The sequence below is a fragment of the Palaemon carinicauda genome, chromosome 2 (genome assembly GCF_036898095.1).
Source record: "Palaemon carinicauda isolate YSFRI2023 chromosome 2, ASM3689809v2, whole genome shotgun sequence".
NCBI lineage: Eukaryota > Metazoa > Arthropoda > Malacostraca > Decapoda > Palaemonidae > Palaemon > Palaemon carinicauda.
Genome location: NC_090726.1, coordinates 103,167,113 through 103,186,071, shown reverse-complemented (window position 1 = coordinate 103,186,071; position 18,959 = coordinate 103,167,113). Strand labels below are relative to the sequence as shown.

The window sequence follows — 18,959 nt, the reverse complement described above, 5'->3', positions numbered from 1 at the left end:
ATATATATATATATATATATATATATATATATATATGTATATATATATATATATATATATATATATATATATATATATATATATATATATATATATATGTATGTGTGTGTGTTAGTGTTTGTATATATATATATATATATATATATATATACATATATATATATATATATATATATATATATATATATATATATATATACAAACACTAACACACACACACATACATATATATATATATATATATATATATACATATATATATACATATACAAACACTAACACACACACACACACACTCACACACACACACATATATATATATATATATATATATATATATATGTATACATGAATATGAATATATGTATATATGAATATACATATATTTATACATATATATATAATATATATATATATATATATATATATATATATATATATATATATATATATATATATATGTGTGTGTGTGTGTGTGTGTGTGTGTGTGCGTGAGTGTGTGTGTGTGTGTGTGTTAGTGTTTGCATATGTATATATATATGTATATATATATATATATATATATATATGTATGTGTGTGTGTGTTAGTGTTTGTATATATATATATATATATATATATATATATATATATATGTATGTATGCATGTATGTATGTATATATATATATATTTATATATATGTATATATATATATATATATATATATATATATATATATATACATTTACTGTATACACACACACACACACATATATATATATATATATATATATATATACATATTTATATATATGTATAAATATATGTATATTTATATATACATATATTCATATTCATGTATACTGTATATATATATATATATATATATATATATATATATATATATATATATATATGCGTGTGTGTGTAAGTGTGATAATCATTTATTGATATTTTCCCCAGAAGTACTTCCTCAGAGACTGTCAAGAAATCTCAAATGAAAATATAGACAGAAAAAAATCCATTTTAGAGTTTCTTATAAACAAAAATTGTGCTGGTAATATAGAAGAATTTTATAGTATCAGTTAAGGAATTGCAGGATTGATTATCAAAGTAAATGAAAAGTATGAAATGAAGATCATTCAAACGTATGTACCAAGAAACAATACAAAGGAATAAAGATATACTTTTTTGAAGATTTGGAGATATCTTGAAACATAAGACAATTTACAATTGTTTTTGATGACTTCTGTGTAAAGTAGGACAAAAGAAAAGAAAGGAATCAGTTGCATGCAAATTTGTAGTTGGCACAAGAAACAAAATGAGAGACATGGTTGTAAAATTTTCTAGAAAATCAATCTAAAAATCATGAACACATTTTGTTTATAAAAACAAACATGGAAAATTGATATGAAGAAGCCAAAACCTAGAAAAGAAAAATGAAATAGATTTTATTCTCAGTGCAAAAGTTAATTCAGTCAAAGATGTAACAGTGTTAAACAAATTCAAGTTAAGCGATCATAGGATTGTGAGAAGTAATTTTTTTCTAGATCTAAGGAGAGAAATAAGAGAAAAGCATGACGAGTTCGGTTTAGCAATACAAAATAGGTACCCCTAGCTACGTAACGACATGAAAACGAATGAAGAGATAAACAAACAGTAATTTAATTTTCATTGCTGGAATCAACACAAGAGATCAGTGGAAACGTTCCAAAACAAGATCAAGGAAAACTATCAGAAAACTCCCAAAATCTAATAAAGAAAAGACTGCAAATTAGATTAAAATCCGAGTTAGATAAAATACACAAATAGAAAAACAACAGACATTCGTAAAGATAATCAGAGGAAAACTGAGGAAACACTTAAGAAAGGAAGAAGGATCAAGTTAATGAAAAGTAAACTTGGAACAAGGTGTCAATAGATATTTCCTTTAACGGATGAAAATTAGTATATCAGCGCAGATAGAGTGATAAAAATTGCAGAGGATTACTATAAAATGCTATACAATAGTAATATAAGAAATAAGTTTGCAAATACATACAATGAAACTCCTGAGCCGGTATCGAAAGTAACAGTAGGTGTAAATAAAGCAGTAAAAGGCATGTAAAGAGACAAAGCAGATGAAGATGGCCTAAGAAATTTTTTGATAACAGATGGAGGATATTTCATAGTAGTGAAACCCAGTGAACTTTACACAAAATGTTTACAAAACTGTTCTATGTCTTAAGCTTGGAAAAACTTCATCATTTACTATTTCACAAAAAGAGGCAGAAAAGATCTGGAAAATTACCGCCCAATAAGTTTACTCTCAGTAATGTATGAAATATCTATTAAGATCATATTAGGGCGAATAGAAAGACAGCTGAACTTTAATCAACCAAAAGAGCTGGCAGGTTTTAGAAGTGATTGATTGATTGAAAGTTTTCTGGCATCCTGACATCTAAGGTCATTGACGCTGTTTTTAGAAGTGAATATGCAACAACTAACTATATACATGTAGTTACCCAGGTAATGGAAAAAAATGACAAACCACTATGTATGGAATTTAAAGACTATGAAAAAGCTTTTGATTCTGCCAAATTTTAGTAGTAATGTAAGACCTTCAAAGACAAGGGATAGATGATATGAGCGAAAGAAAGATAATGTTCATTGAAAATGCTGAGATAGCAAATAAGGGATATGGACGAACCTCTAGAGATCGTTAATGAATATACGCGCCTAGGGCAGACAGTAAGTGAATACCCAGGACATGAGACCAAAATTACAAGAAGGATAAACATAGGATGGAGAGATTTTGGTGAGCAAAAACCGATTATGAAATGTAAAATGCTATTTTCTCTAAAATGAAATATATATAATCAGAAGGTCCTACCAGTATCAACTGCATTAGAACAAAAGAATAATGATGTGATTAACACTAAGAGACAGAAAACGAGCAGCATGGATACGAGAGGAAACTAAAATAGAAAATATTCCAACAACATGTAAGAAAAAGAAATGAACGTGTGCAGGAGATATGATAAGAAGGGTAGATGATATATGGACATTAAGAATAGCAGAATGGGTCCCTAGAGATTACAAACGAAGCAGGGGGAGAAGACACTGGATTTAAGAGTTCAGAAAAAGTGATGGTATATATATATATATATATATATATATATATATATATATATATATATATATATATATATATATACATACTGTATATATATATATATATATATATATATATATATATACATAGTATATACACACACACACACATATATATATATATATATATATATATATATATATATATATATATATATACATATATACATTTATATATATATATGTATATATATATATATATATATATATATATATATATATATATATATATATATATACATATATATATTTATATATATATATATACAGTACATATATATGTATATATATACATATATATATATATATATATATATATATATATATATATATATATATATATATATATATACGCACACACAAAAGTAGGACAATCCCTTACTCTAACATGGAAGTGCATGTTAACAAAAACAATCTATTCGAGGATATAATTTGGAATGACAATTCTTATAAAATTACTAAATTTATTCAATTTAATATCTGTAAATTTTCAGCGAAAAGGTAGGCTTGCTATATCCCCCCTGCCCCCACACTACTCCTACGCCCATTGGCCGCTCTCCTCGCCAATATGATATCATTTATTCACACGCACACAAACACACACACACATACACACACACACACACACACACACATATATATATATATATATATATATATATATATATATATATATATATATATATATATATAAATTAGTATGAAAATGCATGTTAAAACAAAAATTATTTGTAAATACGTTATAAAGATAGATCTGTTACTTTTTACCTGCGCCAACGAAGTTGGAAGGAGGTTATGTTTCTCCCCCAGTCTGTTTCTAAAGTGTGTGTTCGTTTGTTTGCGAACACCTTCTGGCCACAATTTTAATCGTAGAGTAATGAAACTTGCAGGGATTAAGTGTTATGTAAAAAGCTGAGAATTATGAAATTTTGGAAGGTCAAGTTGAAAGGTCAAGGTCATGGTCAAGCAAAATGTCCAATTTACGTAATCAGCCCTAAGTTTGGACATCGTTGTCGCATAGACTTCAAACATGGTTCATAATTGATTGTATGAAAATCCACGCCAATTAATACATGTTAAGGTCGAAGGTTAAGGTCGAGTCTAAGGTCAAGGTTAAGCAAAAGTTTAAATTCCGGTCATCAACCGTAAGCCCACAATTTTAATCGTAAAGTAATTAAGCTTGCAAAGATTCTAAACTTTTTGTAGAGCTGGAAATGATTATATTTTGAAAGGTCAAAGATCAAGTTCACGGACGAGAAAATCATCCAAAATCCGTTCTAAAGGTCGAGAAATAAGCTTCCCTGGCGGAGGTCTGCGTTCTACAGGGTGCCCCTCTAGTATCAAATGTTTTTCCTATCTTATTTCCTTTATCAAAGAGATAACTCCAGTACTTAAGCTAACATTTCATTCACAATCATGATGCCAATGAATTTAAAAATAAGTTGTTTAATTTCTTTTTTAGTAGTTGTACAAAAGATATGTTCCTCAACAATTAGATAATTGATTCTATGTTAATACTGTGAATATGATAAAAAACCATGCTACCAGAGGCTCTAAAAGAAGTCGGAACCTAACTGCTACCTACAATTCAGGATTTACCTGGCGATACATCAGTCTCTTACCAGCGAGTTTTCCCCGACTTCCCGGCCCACCAGGTGACACAATTGATAGCTTTTTTCGTTGAAATTATCCCTAATGAGTCAATATGGATGAAAATCAACACAATATCATGTTTAAATATAAATAAATGTCTACTTCATACTTGGGATCGATCCCTAGCCCCATCAAATGAAAGGCCAGTCGCTTCCAACCATCCCACCAGAGGCTCTATAAGAAGTCGGAACCTAACTGCTACCCGCAGTTCAGGATTTACCTGGCAAAACAGTCTCTTACCAGCGAGTTTTCCCCGAATTTCCGGCCCACACAATTGATAGCTTTTTTTTTTGTTATGCTAGAAACTTCAAGAATTATACACATTTACTGAATATTTTAGAGTTTTTATGCATTATGCTGGAATAAAAGAGTTACAGTGTTTTAATTAATTTAAAAAGAAATTATAATTTACTTTCTCTGTGTTCTTGTTTTTTTTTTTTTTATATATTTTGCTCTCATTAAATTGCTGTTTTAGGACTTACTTAGGGGTGATCAAATAGGTTGAAGTTTCCAACATGGTTGAAATTCGTTTTAAGGCAGATTTCCCAGACAAACTCTTCATAAACAATCAAGTAAACAAACGAGTAATGATCGCTTAGGAAGAATCTGATTGAAGGGAGTACTGCATCTAAGATAACAGCTCTTCAATATTACCTCCTTGAAAAGTATGAAGTGGTACAGTGTGGTGATGTTAAGAAGCTTATCAGAAAAAGAAGTAATAGTGACGAAAAAACGTGTCTTTTAATTGCAAATTGAAGATGCCTACGATATTACCAAGCGTGCTCATATTGCCATTAATCACTGAGGCACAGACAAATTATTGGAGTTTAACAAGAATTATGCTTTCACAGCTGTGAATTTGTTCAAGCCTTTATGCATCCAGTGACTGCAGAGGGTGATGTCCTTGTCCTTTCTAAGGACTTTAGATCACATGCACAGATAAATTTAATAGATAAGCAGTCCATGAGTTTTAGACATTATGGGTGTATTATGAACTCCAAGGATCATCTAATTAAGCTCATTGTTCTCCGACAATTGCCTTCTAAAAGAGTTTCTGAAGTTTTATTTTCCAATGGTGGACATTTTTGTAGCATTCGGTGCACCTTCAGTTCTTCACTTAGATAACGGATTGCAGTTCACAGCACAAGTCATCAGTAAGCTTAAGGATTTTTGGCCTGATCCAGTTGCAATATCAACATAGTGATTTCCTGACTGGCTGGCAATAACATCTCAGACTGGCCCGTTGGCCTGAAATTTCCTCAATTCCAAAAATAATTCAAGTCACAACAGTAGTTTGAATATTACACCATTCGCTCTCTTACTTGGTTTGGGTGCTTTAGTCAGTCTAACTACAATACCCTTCCTAGTAAGATCCTCTCAAAGTTACAAACAAAAGAAGATTGACTCCACGGTCTGGATCAATAAAACCAGAACAGTGACATCCAATCAGAAATTGCAAATATCAAGAGGACACCCAGCAACGAGGGAAGAGGACAGCTGATTCAAAACTATAACAAGCAGAAAAATTAGTAAAAGGGAGTAAGATATTTCTCTTTCAGGCCCAGGGAGTGGCTACAGAAATTATTGGCATGCTCTCAAAAAATTAACATTAATGTGATTGCCATCCCAATTTCTATCTGCATCATGCAAACCTCCTTTAGTTGGCGAGAGCTAGATATTATCTACAAACATACATAATATATATGCATATTACATATATACACATATCTATATGAAATATATATTCATACACTATACACACATACACACATATACACATTCTTACGAAGCTGGTCTAGTGTAGAGTAAATAATCTATTCAAGCATTTTATTTATGTATTTCATTCGTTTATTTAAGAGGTGAATAGCCAGCTCCTAAGGGGAGTTCCTCTCTTGTAAATATAAGTTTTGTATGTAAATTACTTAATACTTTTGCCGTTTATTTCATTGTATTCTTCATTCATGTCCGTATACGTAAATTTACGTTATTTTTAAGAATTTCCTATTTATAATCTGTTTCAGAGTGTTATATGACCCTACGAGGTATGAACAAAGGCTTATGTAAATCTTTTTTATAATTTTATGAGGTAAAGCATCATGTTTGGGAGAAAATACGTAATTTTCATAAGTATTAATTTCTTTTGTCTTAATCTAAGTTTTGTTCAGACCTAATATTTTGAGTGATTTATTTTTTTATGTAAATTCTTTCAAAGTGTTGTAATTTTTATAGAATATATTTATTTTTGTAAAGAGTGTATTATTTCAATCACCAGTGTTTATTTCAATATTCACTCGTAACCCTGTTAAAGAATCGAAGTAAGAGGTGGTTTTGAATAGTTCTTAATAATAATTACAAAGTTTTGTTTTGAATGTACTTGAGAGACGTTTGGATATTCCGTGTTTTTATATACTGCTGCTTGGGAGTTATATAATCTTCTCAAAGCTCGAGTATTATTTTGTCAAATATAACAGATTAATGTAAAAACAAACAGGAGAGTTTGGAACTTGAGAGGTTGTGTAGCTTGCCAGCCGTAATGTATATGATATTAGATTTTGGTTCCCAGACCACGGGACCATAACATAATAATATATAAACATAAATATATATGTATAATTAGTATTCATATGCTTATGTATATATATATATATATATACATATATGTATATATATATATATATATATATATATATATATATACATATATATATATGCATACAGATATATATATATATATATATATATATATATATATATATATATATATATATATATATATATATATGAATATTTTATATATATATAAACAGCATCTATGTATATATGTATATATATGCATATATATATATATACATAATGATATATATTTACATATATATATATATATATATATATATATATATATATATATATACATATTATGTATGTATATATATATATATATATATATATATATATATATATATATATATACATACATACACACACATATATATGTATATATATACAGTATATATATATATATATATATATATATATATATATATATATATCTATGTAAATATATGCACTATATATATATATATATATATATATATATATATATATATATATATATACTGTATATATATATATATCACCGTTATCATAATCATCATTATCATCATCATCATCATACAAACTTACACATATACCTCCGTTCAGAAGAATAAAAAAAATTTTTCTCACATTGGGAAGGGGCCTTGGTTTCTTCAAAGGAAAGGAAATTAGCTACCAATCCTACCAGCAGAGGCGTTAGAAGTAGTCACAACCTACAGTAGGTATAAACCACTATTGAGGATTTGCCATGTGAGATCACAGTCTTACATACCAGCACGGTTTATTCACCATAGGACCTAGTTTATAGTAGTTGGTTTGAATCTCCCCCACTTAATCTCAATCAATTTATGGTGGAATTCCACAAAATGTCATGTTCAATAGAAATAAATTTCTATCTCGTTTTAGGATCGAACCTTAGTCTCTTCTCATGAAAGAAAAGACACCAAACATGTCAGCAGACGAACTAAAACTGAGTGCTAACTGCATTAAGGAATCCTAAACACAGTTAGCACTTACGTAATCGTTGAGAGAATGTGCAGTACATGACGGCTGAAAAAAAGCCCAAAGCTCAAAGAAGGGCTGATTAAAAAGATAAAGAGAAACCTGACATACCTATGAAAAAAAGGATGAATTATTAAAGAGATAAATTTTTTTTCCTTCAAGGAAACGAAAGGATGAAATTTTTGTATAATTGGGAAAATGCTTCATGTAAGAATACACAGTTTTTAAAAAGGTTCTGTAGCAAGGAAAAAGATTAATAGCAACCAATATAATGCATACCCATATGATTCATAAGAAGATATGGAAATGTATTCTCTTAAGACAAAATGTTAAAATTAGAATTGAAATTCAAAAAATTCTTCTCTTGATAACAATCAGTAGATAAAAAAGCGCATTCCTGAACACAGTGGAAAGATATAGGATAGTTGCCGCACCCCCAAAAGAAGTAAATGAGCTGCTGAAGGATCAGTTATCAACAAAAGTATGTATAAAAAACCGAAATTAATGACAACCACAGGAAAAGTACAAATAAACAGAAAGTAAGTGTACACAACCTTAAAGGATGGCCTGCCACTCAAAATGAATAAAATAAAATGAATAAAAGGGAAGTAATACTTTTGTAAGGGTATATAACCAAAACCCAGGAACATTATCTTAACACTGGGGAATATGACTGAACTTGATTGATATGGGATAAGAGTTTCTAGTAGATCTTGACAATGCCAAAATGTTTTAAAAATAGAACGTTGAGTTAAGTTGCGACGACTTCACTGAGGGCATACAATAATAAAAAGGAAATTTACTATTATATTGATATGGCAGGTGGAGGAATCAAGTAGAATAAAAAAAGATGACATACCAACGAGCCTATTTACTATGCAGACCTTACGTGTAGAATTAGATAGAAGCATAAAATGAATATAGAATTTACTGGAAGTAATAAGAATAACCCAATTGTTATTGAAATAAATATTACAGGCAGAGCAAATTTATTTAAGAAAACTAGCTACCCATCTTGTAGGTTGAACGACAGAAAATGAATTGGATTTGTAATGGATGTGAGTGAGCTTGTTGAGGAAGGGCCAGACTTATTTTCGGTGTGAGATTTGACTATGATATTTTATCCCCGCTTCAAATAAAACGTCCCTTGATAGATCAAAGAAGTATAAATATTCATAGCAGGAAGCCTCGCACAATCCTAATTATTTTGAAATTTGCAACTTGATATAAAAAAAAAATAAATGAGGAGATAGGAAGTAAAATGTTGCAAGGATATGAGAGGTCAGTCTACAGATCAAAGCTTCAGCGCTGAAAGGCCTGGATGTAAAGGGGACTGTTTTGGTTGCAATTTAGTAGCGAGCCAGAACATATGTTAGGCAATAATTTTTTCTATTCAAAGTTTGAGTGAGGATGGAATAGATTCACTATGTGTAGTATATAACATTATCTCATTTAAAGAAGGCATTGCCATATGGGTGACAGTAAATAAAGGACCCATGTCAGAAGGGATGTAATTTGAGAAAGAAATTAAGCCACAAAAATTATGACAACCCCAAAAGCAAGAAGTTAGGAATTCGAATCTAATCTAAATAGAAACTACCCGGGGAAGACACAAACCCTTAGTCATATCAAAGCAATCTAGAGGTAAGGACAACTGACTGTATCTTATATAAGGAGATTTAGAAAAGGATATAGGGAAATGACTAGGAAGGCTGAAGCAAAACGTGGAAGAAAATAAAAACAGTAGAGGGGGAGCATTAGTCATAAAAGGAGAATGCGAAGTAAGTTTTATATATTTAGGAAAAATTAAATAAGAATAGACCATCAACCCCCAGCTAGTGTTTGACAATGTTAAAGCAATTTTTTTTTCTATATACAGTAAGGTCAATGTGCCTTACGACGCGACACTGGGAAAAAGAAATGTGCTGGTGTCATAAACACAGATCTTCAATGCCCAACAAGTAAGATAAGTCACGATATAAGAAGCATGGTATATCTTCCTTTCAATAAAATCACCCGTAGGAGGTACAAACACGAATTTGTAAAAAAGATATGTCATACTGTGATCTCATAGGAATCCTCAACCAAGAAATGGTACTTAGTATTAGCAGGAGAACCTTAGATATTTCTAGAAACAGCACTATTCCGAGATGAATTTAGTATAGTGTCCAATTGTCGGTTCCTTGCTAAAATTTCGCGGAAAGATAATTTGTATTTACGTATAACTGCGCAATTAATGAAATGAAAATGGCATAATTCCTACACACATGTTAAGCTAGAAGGGTATCATTAGATGTGTGATAATGAGATTATCAAATACCACTTTAAGTGAATAGTATTTTATTCTTTATTCTCTTTCCACAGCAAGCGGGAGGTGTCGTCAATCAATTTTACTATCCACGCCGTTCATTGTCAGCGCAACATAGCAATATGTTCCATGTGTAATGAACCTGTGCCTCGTTCTCACTATCAACAACACATAGAAACCAGCCACAAGTCCATTCCTTGTCCAAAATGCTCGCTGAAAGTCGAGCCCCTCAAAATATTTACTCACGAGGTAAGATGGATTTTCCGTTTCTCTGTATTTGTTATATCTATCTACCATATAATTCTATCTTTCTAATCCTCTAATATAAACATGAGAGCAGATTGATTCATCTTAGTAAAAGGATTAAATGACCAAGAAAGAGAATGTTTAAGTTTAAATTACCCACCCTCTATCTCTTTTTATGCATTTTGTTATGAAAACCATGTACATCAACTATAGAGTTAGTTTTATATATATTCAAATGCGCCTCCATCTTTGGCTTAGACCTATTTCCTCCAATTCATTCTCTATTTTGTTTGGTATAACCATTTATACCATAGGTAATATTCAATATTGTTCATCAAGCAGTATTTCCTTTACTTGGTCAAGAACACTCCCATTGACACTACAATTTTCCTTACATGTAGTGTTGTATTTCCTTTAAACTTTAAGATAAACACACGCGCACAGGTAGAGAGAGAGAGAGAGAGAGAGAGAGAGAGAGAGAGAGAGAGAGAGAGAGAGAGAGAGAGAGAGAGAGAGAGAGAATTTTCTCTAAACTGTAAGTAAAGGCAAATGTTTGGGATTTCTCTTGCATATGTGATAAATTTACAAATAAAGCATAACACGAAAACCTAATATTTTGAGCCATATATCATTCAGAAATAGAGTTAAGTTGGTTTTGTTCTTTACCAATGCTTTTCTAAAATAAAAGATATTAGTTCTAAAGGAGACCTGTTAATGCTTGCTAAAGTCATTATTTATTTACAAATTCTGAATGTTAGTGAAGAAAACTGTACTGTACCCAACATATAGTAAAGAATCATATATTTCTATCTCAAGTCATAACAAATTGGACTTATTCAATAGAAATATCTCTCTCTCTCTCTCTCTCTCTCTCTCTCTCTCTCTCTCTCTACGCGCATAAAAACAAATATATATATATATATATATATATATATATATATATATATATATATATATATATATATATATATCCTTCTTCTTTATACACACAAACACACACATATATATATATATATTTATACCTATACATATATATATATATATATATATATATATATATGTATATATATATATATATATATATATATATATATATATATATATATATATATAAATATACATAAATGCATATATATATATATATATATATATATATATATATATATATATATGTACCTATACATACATACATACATACACACACACATATATATATATATATATATATATATATATATATATATATATATATATATATACATACATATACTGAATTGACAACGTCACAGAGGCGTTCAAAAATCGAAGTCAGCTTCTCCTTAAACAGATAGTCGTGCAGATAGTTTTCAGGATAACAGCAGAAATTTATTTACTTTTCCTCATTTATTGTTTGGTGTCGACATTTGTTTCGGATCGCTTCGCGTCCTTTCTTCAGGTCTACATTGAGTTTTAGAACTACACTTTAATATAAAGGTTATGGTGGTGAAACTTTGATACAAAATTATTTGGAAATTCGGAAAACAGTCGTCAAAATTGATAAATGAAAACTTTAGATTCTTTGAAATATAAATACGAATATTTAAGATTCTCTTCTAAATACATAAATGATTTTTCAAAAGGCTTCACAGAATTTCATGAAGCTACCGATTCCATCCTTTGTAGCCAGACTGACGTCTATTCTTCAGGAACACCCTCTCTCGTTCAAAGCAGACCAAAATGTGAAGTTTACACGCTCTTGCAGAAATTTGGTATGGGATATGCATTGATCTCAGATTCAGTTCCATTTGTAGCGGCGCTTTTCCTTATGACAAACTGTAGTCTCGATGCTCCTCTATTTTCTTTGCAATGAAACAGTTTCTGAACTCTTGTCCATGCCGTTTTTCTTCTTTCTCCGAAGCAGGTCAAGCTTGCAAGGTTGCAAAAGGGTTAACATAAAACTTTAAAAACTGGCCTCCTTTGTGCAACGCAGCTTAGGACGTGAGGCTTACTCGCTCCCTCAGAAGTTCTATATTTGAAGACTATGTTGATCTCTGAATCTAATTCATATGGAACTGGATTATTCTCCACAACAGCTTGGATTTTCTTGGCTCCATCATTCTCTCCTTGCCTGCGAGGACTCGACCAACTGAGCTCTCTTGATAACTTAATTGGTAAAGTTCTCGCAGGTATGGTTTCGTCTGAGTAGCATGAGTTTGAGTCTCTGCCCAGCCAGAAGCTGTTACCATAATGAATTCCAGTGATTATGTATTCCCAAGGTATAATTTGGTATTAAATGCCATTGTGGTTAATATTTACATTGGTTAACATCACGAGTGTTAGTGATATATATTCATATATATGAATGCGTAGGTTTTTGTTTAAAGAATTATGCAAACATATATATATATATATATATATATATATATATATATATATATATATATATATATATATATATACACTGTATATGGGATGTTTGTGATTAAATATTTATGCAAACTGTGCGAGGTGAATGCAAGTAGCCTATATCCAACAGATAACGAGTTTATATGGAAGCAGCTCCGAGCATGTATGTCACAGTAATTCAAACAAAATAATACATGTGAGCAAGCTTAAACAGGTTCTGTTTTCAGTGTGAGGAAGAGCGAGAGATCAATAAAAGTTATTAACTTTACATTGAACAAACATGTATGAAACATGTGCGTTACAAAACATATATACCATATATGTTTAATATTTGAATATACCTATTGGAATATATATATATATATATATATATATATATATATATATATATGTATATATATACATATATATATAAATGTATATATATATATATATATATATATATATACATATACATATATATATAATTATATATACATATAAATTATATACAGTATACATATATATAAATATATATGAATGTGTGTGTATATATATATATATATATATATATATATATATATATATATATATATACATATACATATATATAATTATATATACATATAAATTATATACAGTATACATATATATAAATATATGAATGTGTATATATATATATATATATATATATATATATATATATATATATATACATAAATATATATGTAGGCTATATATATGTAAATATATATATATATATATATATATATATATGTATATATATGTATATATATTTATATATAAATATGTATATATATGTATATATATATTTATATATATATATATATGTATATATATATATATATATATATATATATATATATATATATATATATATATATATATATATATATATATATATATATATATATATATATATATATATATATATATATATATATATATATATATATTATTTCGGCTAGAAAATTACATAAATTCCTGGGCTCCAAACTCACCGGTTTATTTTTACATAGGTCTGTTATACTTGAAATTTACAACCTAAGCTCTGAAAAAATTATGCAAATACCAAAAGGCAACATTTAAAACACTGAATATCCATAGGTCTCTTACGTACACTCAAAACAAAACTCGGTGATAATTTTTGTGATCTGTTTAAGTAAATTTCAAATTCGCTTATTGCTGTGACTAACGCTAGCAGTTCCTTTTCAACTGTTGAGTAATCACGGTGGTGCTTCTTGAACTTCGACAACATAATACAAACAGGGTGAAGAATTCCTCTCTTGTCTTCATGTAATAAGAGAGCTCCAATACCATTATCCGAAGCATCCACATTGACAAGAATTTTCTTTTGTTGAAATCTGGTGCTTGAAGTATCGGTTTCGAAGTTAGTAAGGCTTTCCTTTGACTTTTGCTTCTTCTTCAGATTTCGATAATGTAGGTCAGGTCACTGATCTTCTCTAAATCTTGAATGGACCTTAGAACTTGTTGGTGAGTGGGAATCTTCTTATTGGTAAGAAAACCAACACCATTTGTCACACCGCAAACTGTCATATCAAACCTTTTCTTCATTTTTCCTTGACTTGTTTTAAGGTTTTCTAAGGAAAATTTTCTTATCTCCCCGATCCTTTTCCACAAATTATTAACATATTCTCCATCTGTTTCCTCTCGATCCTTCCATTTTTCTACTAACAGTCTAATCGGTCCTCGTACTTCTTGTCCAAGCACCATTTCATTCGGGCTACATTGCGTACCTCAAATAACATTCATGGTAGTCCGATGTCCCATTAATTTCCTGTTTTGTTGCAATACTTTGTCAACATACTTTATAGTGTTTGATGAAACCTCTTTAATGCACCTTGGGTCTCTGGGTGATAAGCAGTGGATAGTTGTTGTTTCATATCCAACAGTTTCATCACGTCCTGAAACAGCTTTTGATGTGAAATTTGTTCCTTGGTCACTCTAAACCATTTCCGGAATACCAAACATAGTAAAAAAGTCTAGTAACTTCTCGGCGATTACTTTGGCCCTGATGTTCCTGACAGGCATGGCTTCTGGGTATCTCATCACTGGACACATCAAGGTTAACATATATTCTTGACCTTTCTTCATCCTTGGTAACTGTCCCGCAATGTCGATCATTACCTTTCTGAAGGGTTCTCCTCACACTTCAATTTGGCGCAAGGAAGCTTTCCAAATGTACTCATTAGGCTTTCCAGCCATCTGACAAACGTGACATGCACGGCAAAACTGGCTCACGTCCTTATGCATGCCAGGCCAGAAAAAGTGTTTCATAATGTTCTCCATCGTCTTTCTTATTCCCATGTGTCCTGTCTCGTGCGCTACAGCGATCAACGTCTCCTCATGGTGTGGGAATCAATATCTGACGGTATATCCCCCATTTAGCATTCCCAGGGATATTGGGAGGTCTATGCTTCCTCATAAGCAACCCATCCTTAAGATAATACAAGTGGGAGACTGCTGCACCTCCGTCTCGTCCACCACACGGTACAATCATTCTGTTAACGTTGCATTCTTCCATTGCAATCCCATCAGCCTTCTCCGACTCACTTGTCCTACTTCTAACAGTGAGTTTTCTATTTCTTCCAGGTTCATTGCTTTCTTGTGTTCTTGTTCACTCGTCTGTCTTTCATCTACTCTTGAGCTCTCTCAGGAGTTCTCCTCTTGCATAACATCATGGGAATTCTCTTCTTTGGAAAACCAATCCTCCAAGTTCACCTCTCCTCCGGTTTCTCTTTCTTCTTTTGCAGCCACTTTCTTCGTCATACTCCTAGTCATCACACAACTATGAAACAGATACGGGTAGTCCTTCTTGAGTTCAGTTGTAGGACTATACTTCAAAGGTTTCTCCGTTACAATGGGACAAGACACAAACGGCACTCCACCAGCCTCATTACCCAACAGGACGTCTACTCCTTCGACAGCCAATGAATCCTTTACCGCAAAGTCAAATGACCTGTCACCAACTCACACGAGTTTCAAACGGCAAATAGGGATAAACTCTCCACCTCCTATTCCCTTCAAATGACCGAGTCTCCTGTGAGAGACTGCTCCACCAACGTATGTACACCTCGTGTCACTGCACCATGGTTACAAACTATGTCGTGCAATATTTTGACCAGGGTCTGCTCACTCACCTCTATTTCGGCTAACATACCTTCATAAAGGCATGCACACTGTTTGGGGTTGTCCTGTTCGTCGTGTAAATTTTAGCTGGCTCATTTTCCTTGTCGCCCTTCCCCGATTGTTTCTTTGTGAAGTTGAATTATCCTTAACCACTTGGGTGATTGTTTTCGGTTGGTTTGACCAACATTCCTCATAACAGACAATATTAACCTTCTGCACGCCTTTCATGATACCTGAAAGAGGACGATTTGACGATTGTTGCTGTGATACTATTACATTCTGCTTTGGAGCAGTGCCAGTGGTACTTCTGCTGTAACTATTGAACTTGTTCGCATAATTATTACTGAACTGGTTCCCATGGTTCAGCTAATACTTGATACTTGGCCGGAATAACAGTTGAAACTTCAGATTCGATGAGGGTTTACAACTAATAATATAATCTTCACTCAGCGAAGCGGCTTTATCAAATTTTCTTCACCTCTCTCTCAAGTGCTTTTGAATATGCTCAGGAATTCTTCGTGAATATTGTTCTAGCAATATCAATTCTTCTAAACCAGCTATCTCCCTCACGTTAGCAACCTCTATCTATCTCTTAAAACATCGTCGTATCTTATAAGCGTAATCCAGGACAGTCATTTTCTTGTCCTTCCACAAACTTTGGAATCCTTCATTATTATATTCAATGGTCATCTGATACACTTGTAGCACGCTCCTTTTCATTTCTTGATACTCCTTCCTTAGGTTCTGAGACAAGACAAGATAAGCACTGCGTTCTTTCCCAAAGAGGACACTCTGCAATAACACAGACCATTCATCTTCTGGCCATTCCATCGTCGATGTGACCTTTTCAAAATGACCGAAGAACTTTTTGGGAGCTTCTTCTGTAAATTTTGGAATTAACCTTTGTTTAGTCACACTAAACGCATGACCTAGCATACCAGAGGTCATCTCTGTTTGTGTTGCTGACCTTGCACGAGAATTCAGCAACTCAGACTCCCTTGCATGTCAGGCAATCTCTCTTGCCTTTTCCTTCTCCTTTTCTTCTCATTCTCTCTCTTCTCTCTCTCTCTCTTTCTTCTTGTCTTGCTTCCATTTCCCTCTCATATTTTGCGATTTCTCTTTCTTCTTCTGACTCTCTTTCTTCCTGTCTTCTCTCTTCTTCTTCTCGTTCTGCCATCATCTTCAATATAATCAAATTCTCATCCGCTGCAATTCTTTGAATCTCAGCCTCTACATTCCATTCGGGTTTCATGTCCACAGTTTATGGGTCAACTGGTCCTTGCTTTGTAACGAATTCGGCTTCAGCTTCTTTCAAGTTTATCAATGCTTCTGAGGCTAAACACTTGATTTAAGCTTTAATAATTCCACTTGTTGCATGCTCTCCACATGCCATTAAAATAGAGAGCCACTGAGCTTTAGTTATATTAGCTTCTGACGATTTCAAAAACTCTTGGATATTAAATTGGTCCATCTTGTACTTTACAAAACTTATACCTTTCTAAAAGATATATCTAAGCAATACACAGAATCCTATCAACACTAAACTGTTTAAACCTTTAAACAAAATACGGATGGCCATTTTGTCACCAATATTCAAAACAGGCTCGCTCAATCACAACGGTCTGGGCACCAAAAACATATTACGGCTGGCAAATTACATAAACTCCTGAGCTCTAAGCTTCCCTGTTTATTTTTATATAAGTCTGTTATACTTGAAAATTAAAACCCGAGCTCTGAGAAAATTATGCAACTCCTAGACAGCAATATATAAAAACACTGAATATCCAAAGGTCTTTTATATACACTCAAAATAAAACTGGGTGATAATATTATAAGAACTATTAAAAAACTACCTCTTACTATGAGCAAGCACTATTAAGAAATACTGGCGATCGAAATAGTACACTTCAAAAAAATAAATATATGTTATAAAAAGTCACAACACCAATGTAAAAAGAATTAACACCAAAATTAAATTACTCGAAATATTAAATATGAAGAAACCTTAGACAATGACAAAAGGAAAATTATTTGAAAAACCTTACACGATCACTTGCTTTACTAGAAATGATTTATGAAATATATCTAATTTTGATTAGTGAAAATATTTAACACTTTAACACTAATGATTAAACCCTTAATGAAATTTAAAATAAATACACTTCACTGCTTTAACCTAAATCTCACAGGGCTAATTACAGAAATATATATTAAACAATTACTTACATCAACACCATACACTTGAAATAGCATTCAAGGTTTCATTAACGTTTTAACACACTATGCACAATATATATTAGATAGAAATGGTTAATCAGGTTTGAGAGGGCACACCTTTGATGCGCTGGAGACAAGAGAGGTGGATGAACTTTGACTTTTTCAAAGGGACAGGCTCAATCTCCTGTGCTGCTCTTACATTGACTTAAAACTTCTAGATCCTTCTAGGTCAGGGGTCTGGAAGTTTGGGGTCAGTACTTATTGTGTCAAAA

The 18,959-nt window shown here is 31.5% G+C and overlaps 1 protein-coding gene across 4 annotated transcripts in view; it reads left to right on the top strand.

Annotated features, from left to right (window-relative positions):
- The window catches only part of LOC137626121 (uncharacterized), a 261,230-nt gene that overhangs the window by 142,490 nt on the left and 99,781 nt on the right, over positions 1–18,959 (top strand). For all 4 annotated transcript variants that reach the window (XM_068357220.1, XM_068357213.1, XM_068357200.1 and 1 more), the window contains exon 3: positions 10,746–10,938. In XM_068357220.1, coding sequence (XP_068213321.1) covers positions 10,746–10,938 — 193 coding nt within the window. The remainder of the gene's footprint in view (positions 1–10,745; positions 10,939–18,959) is intronic.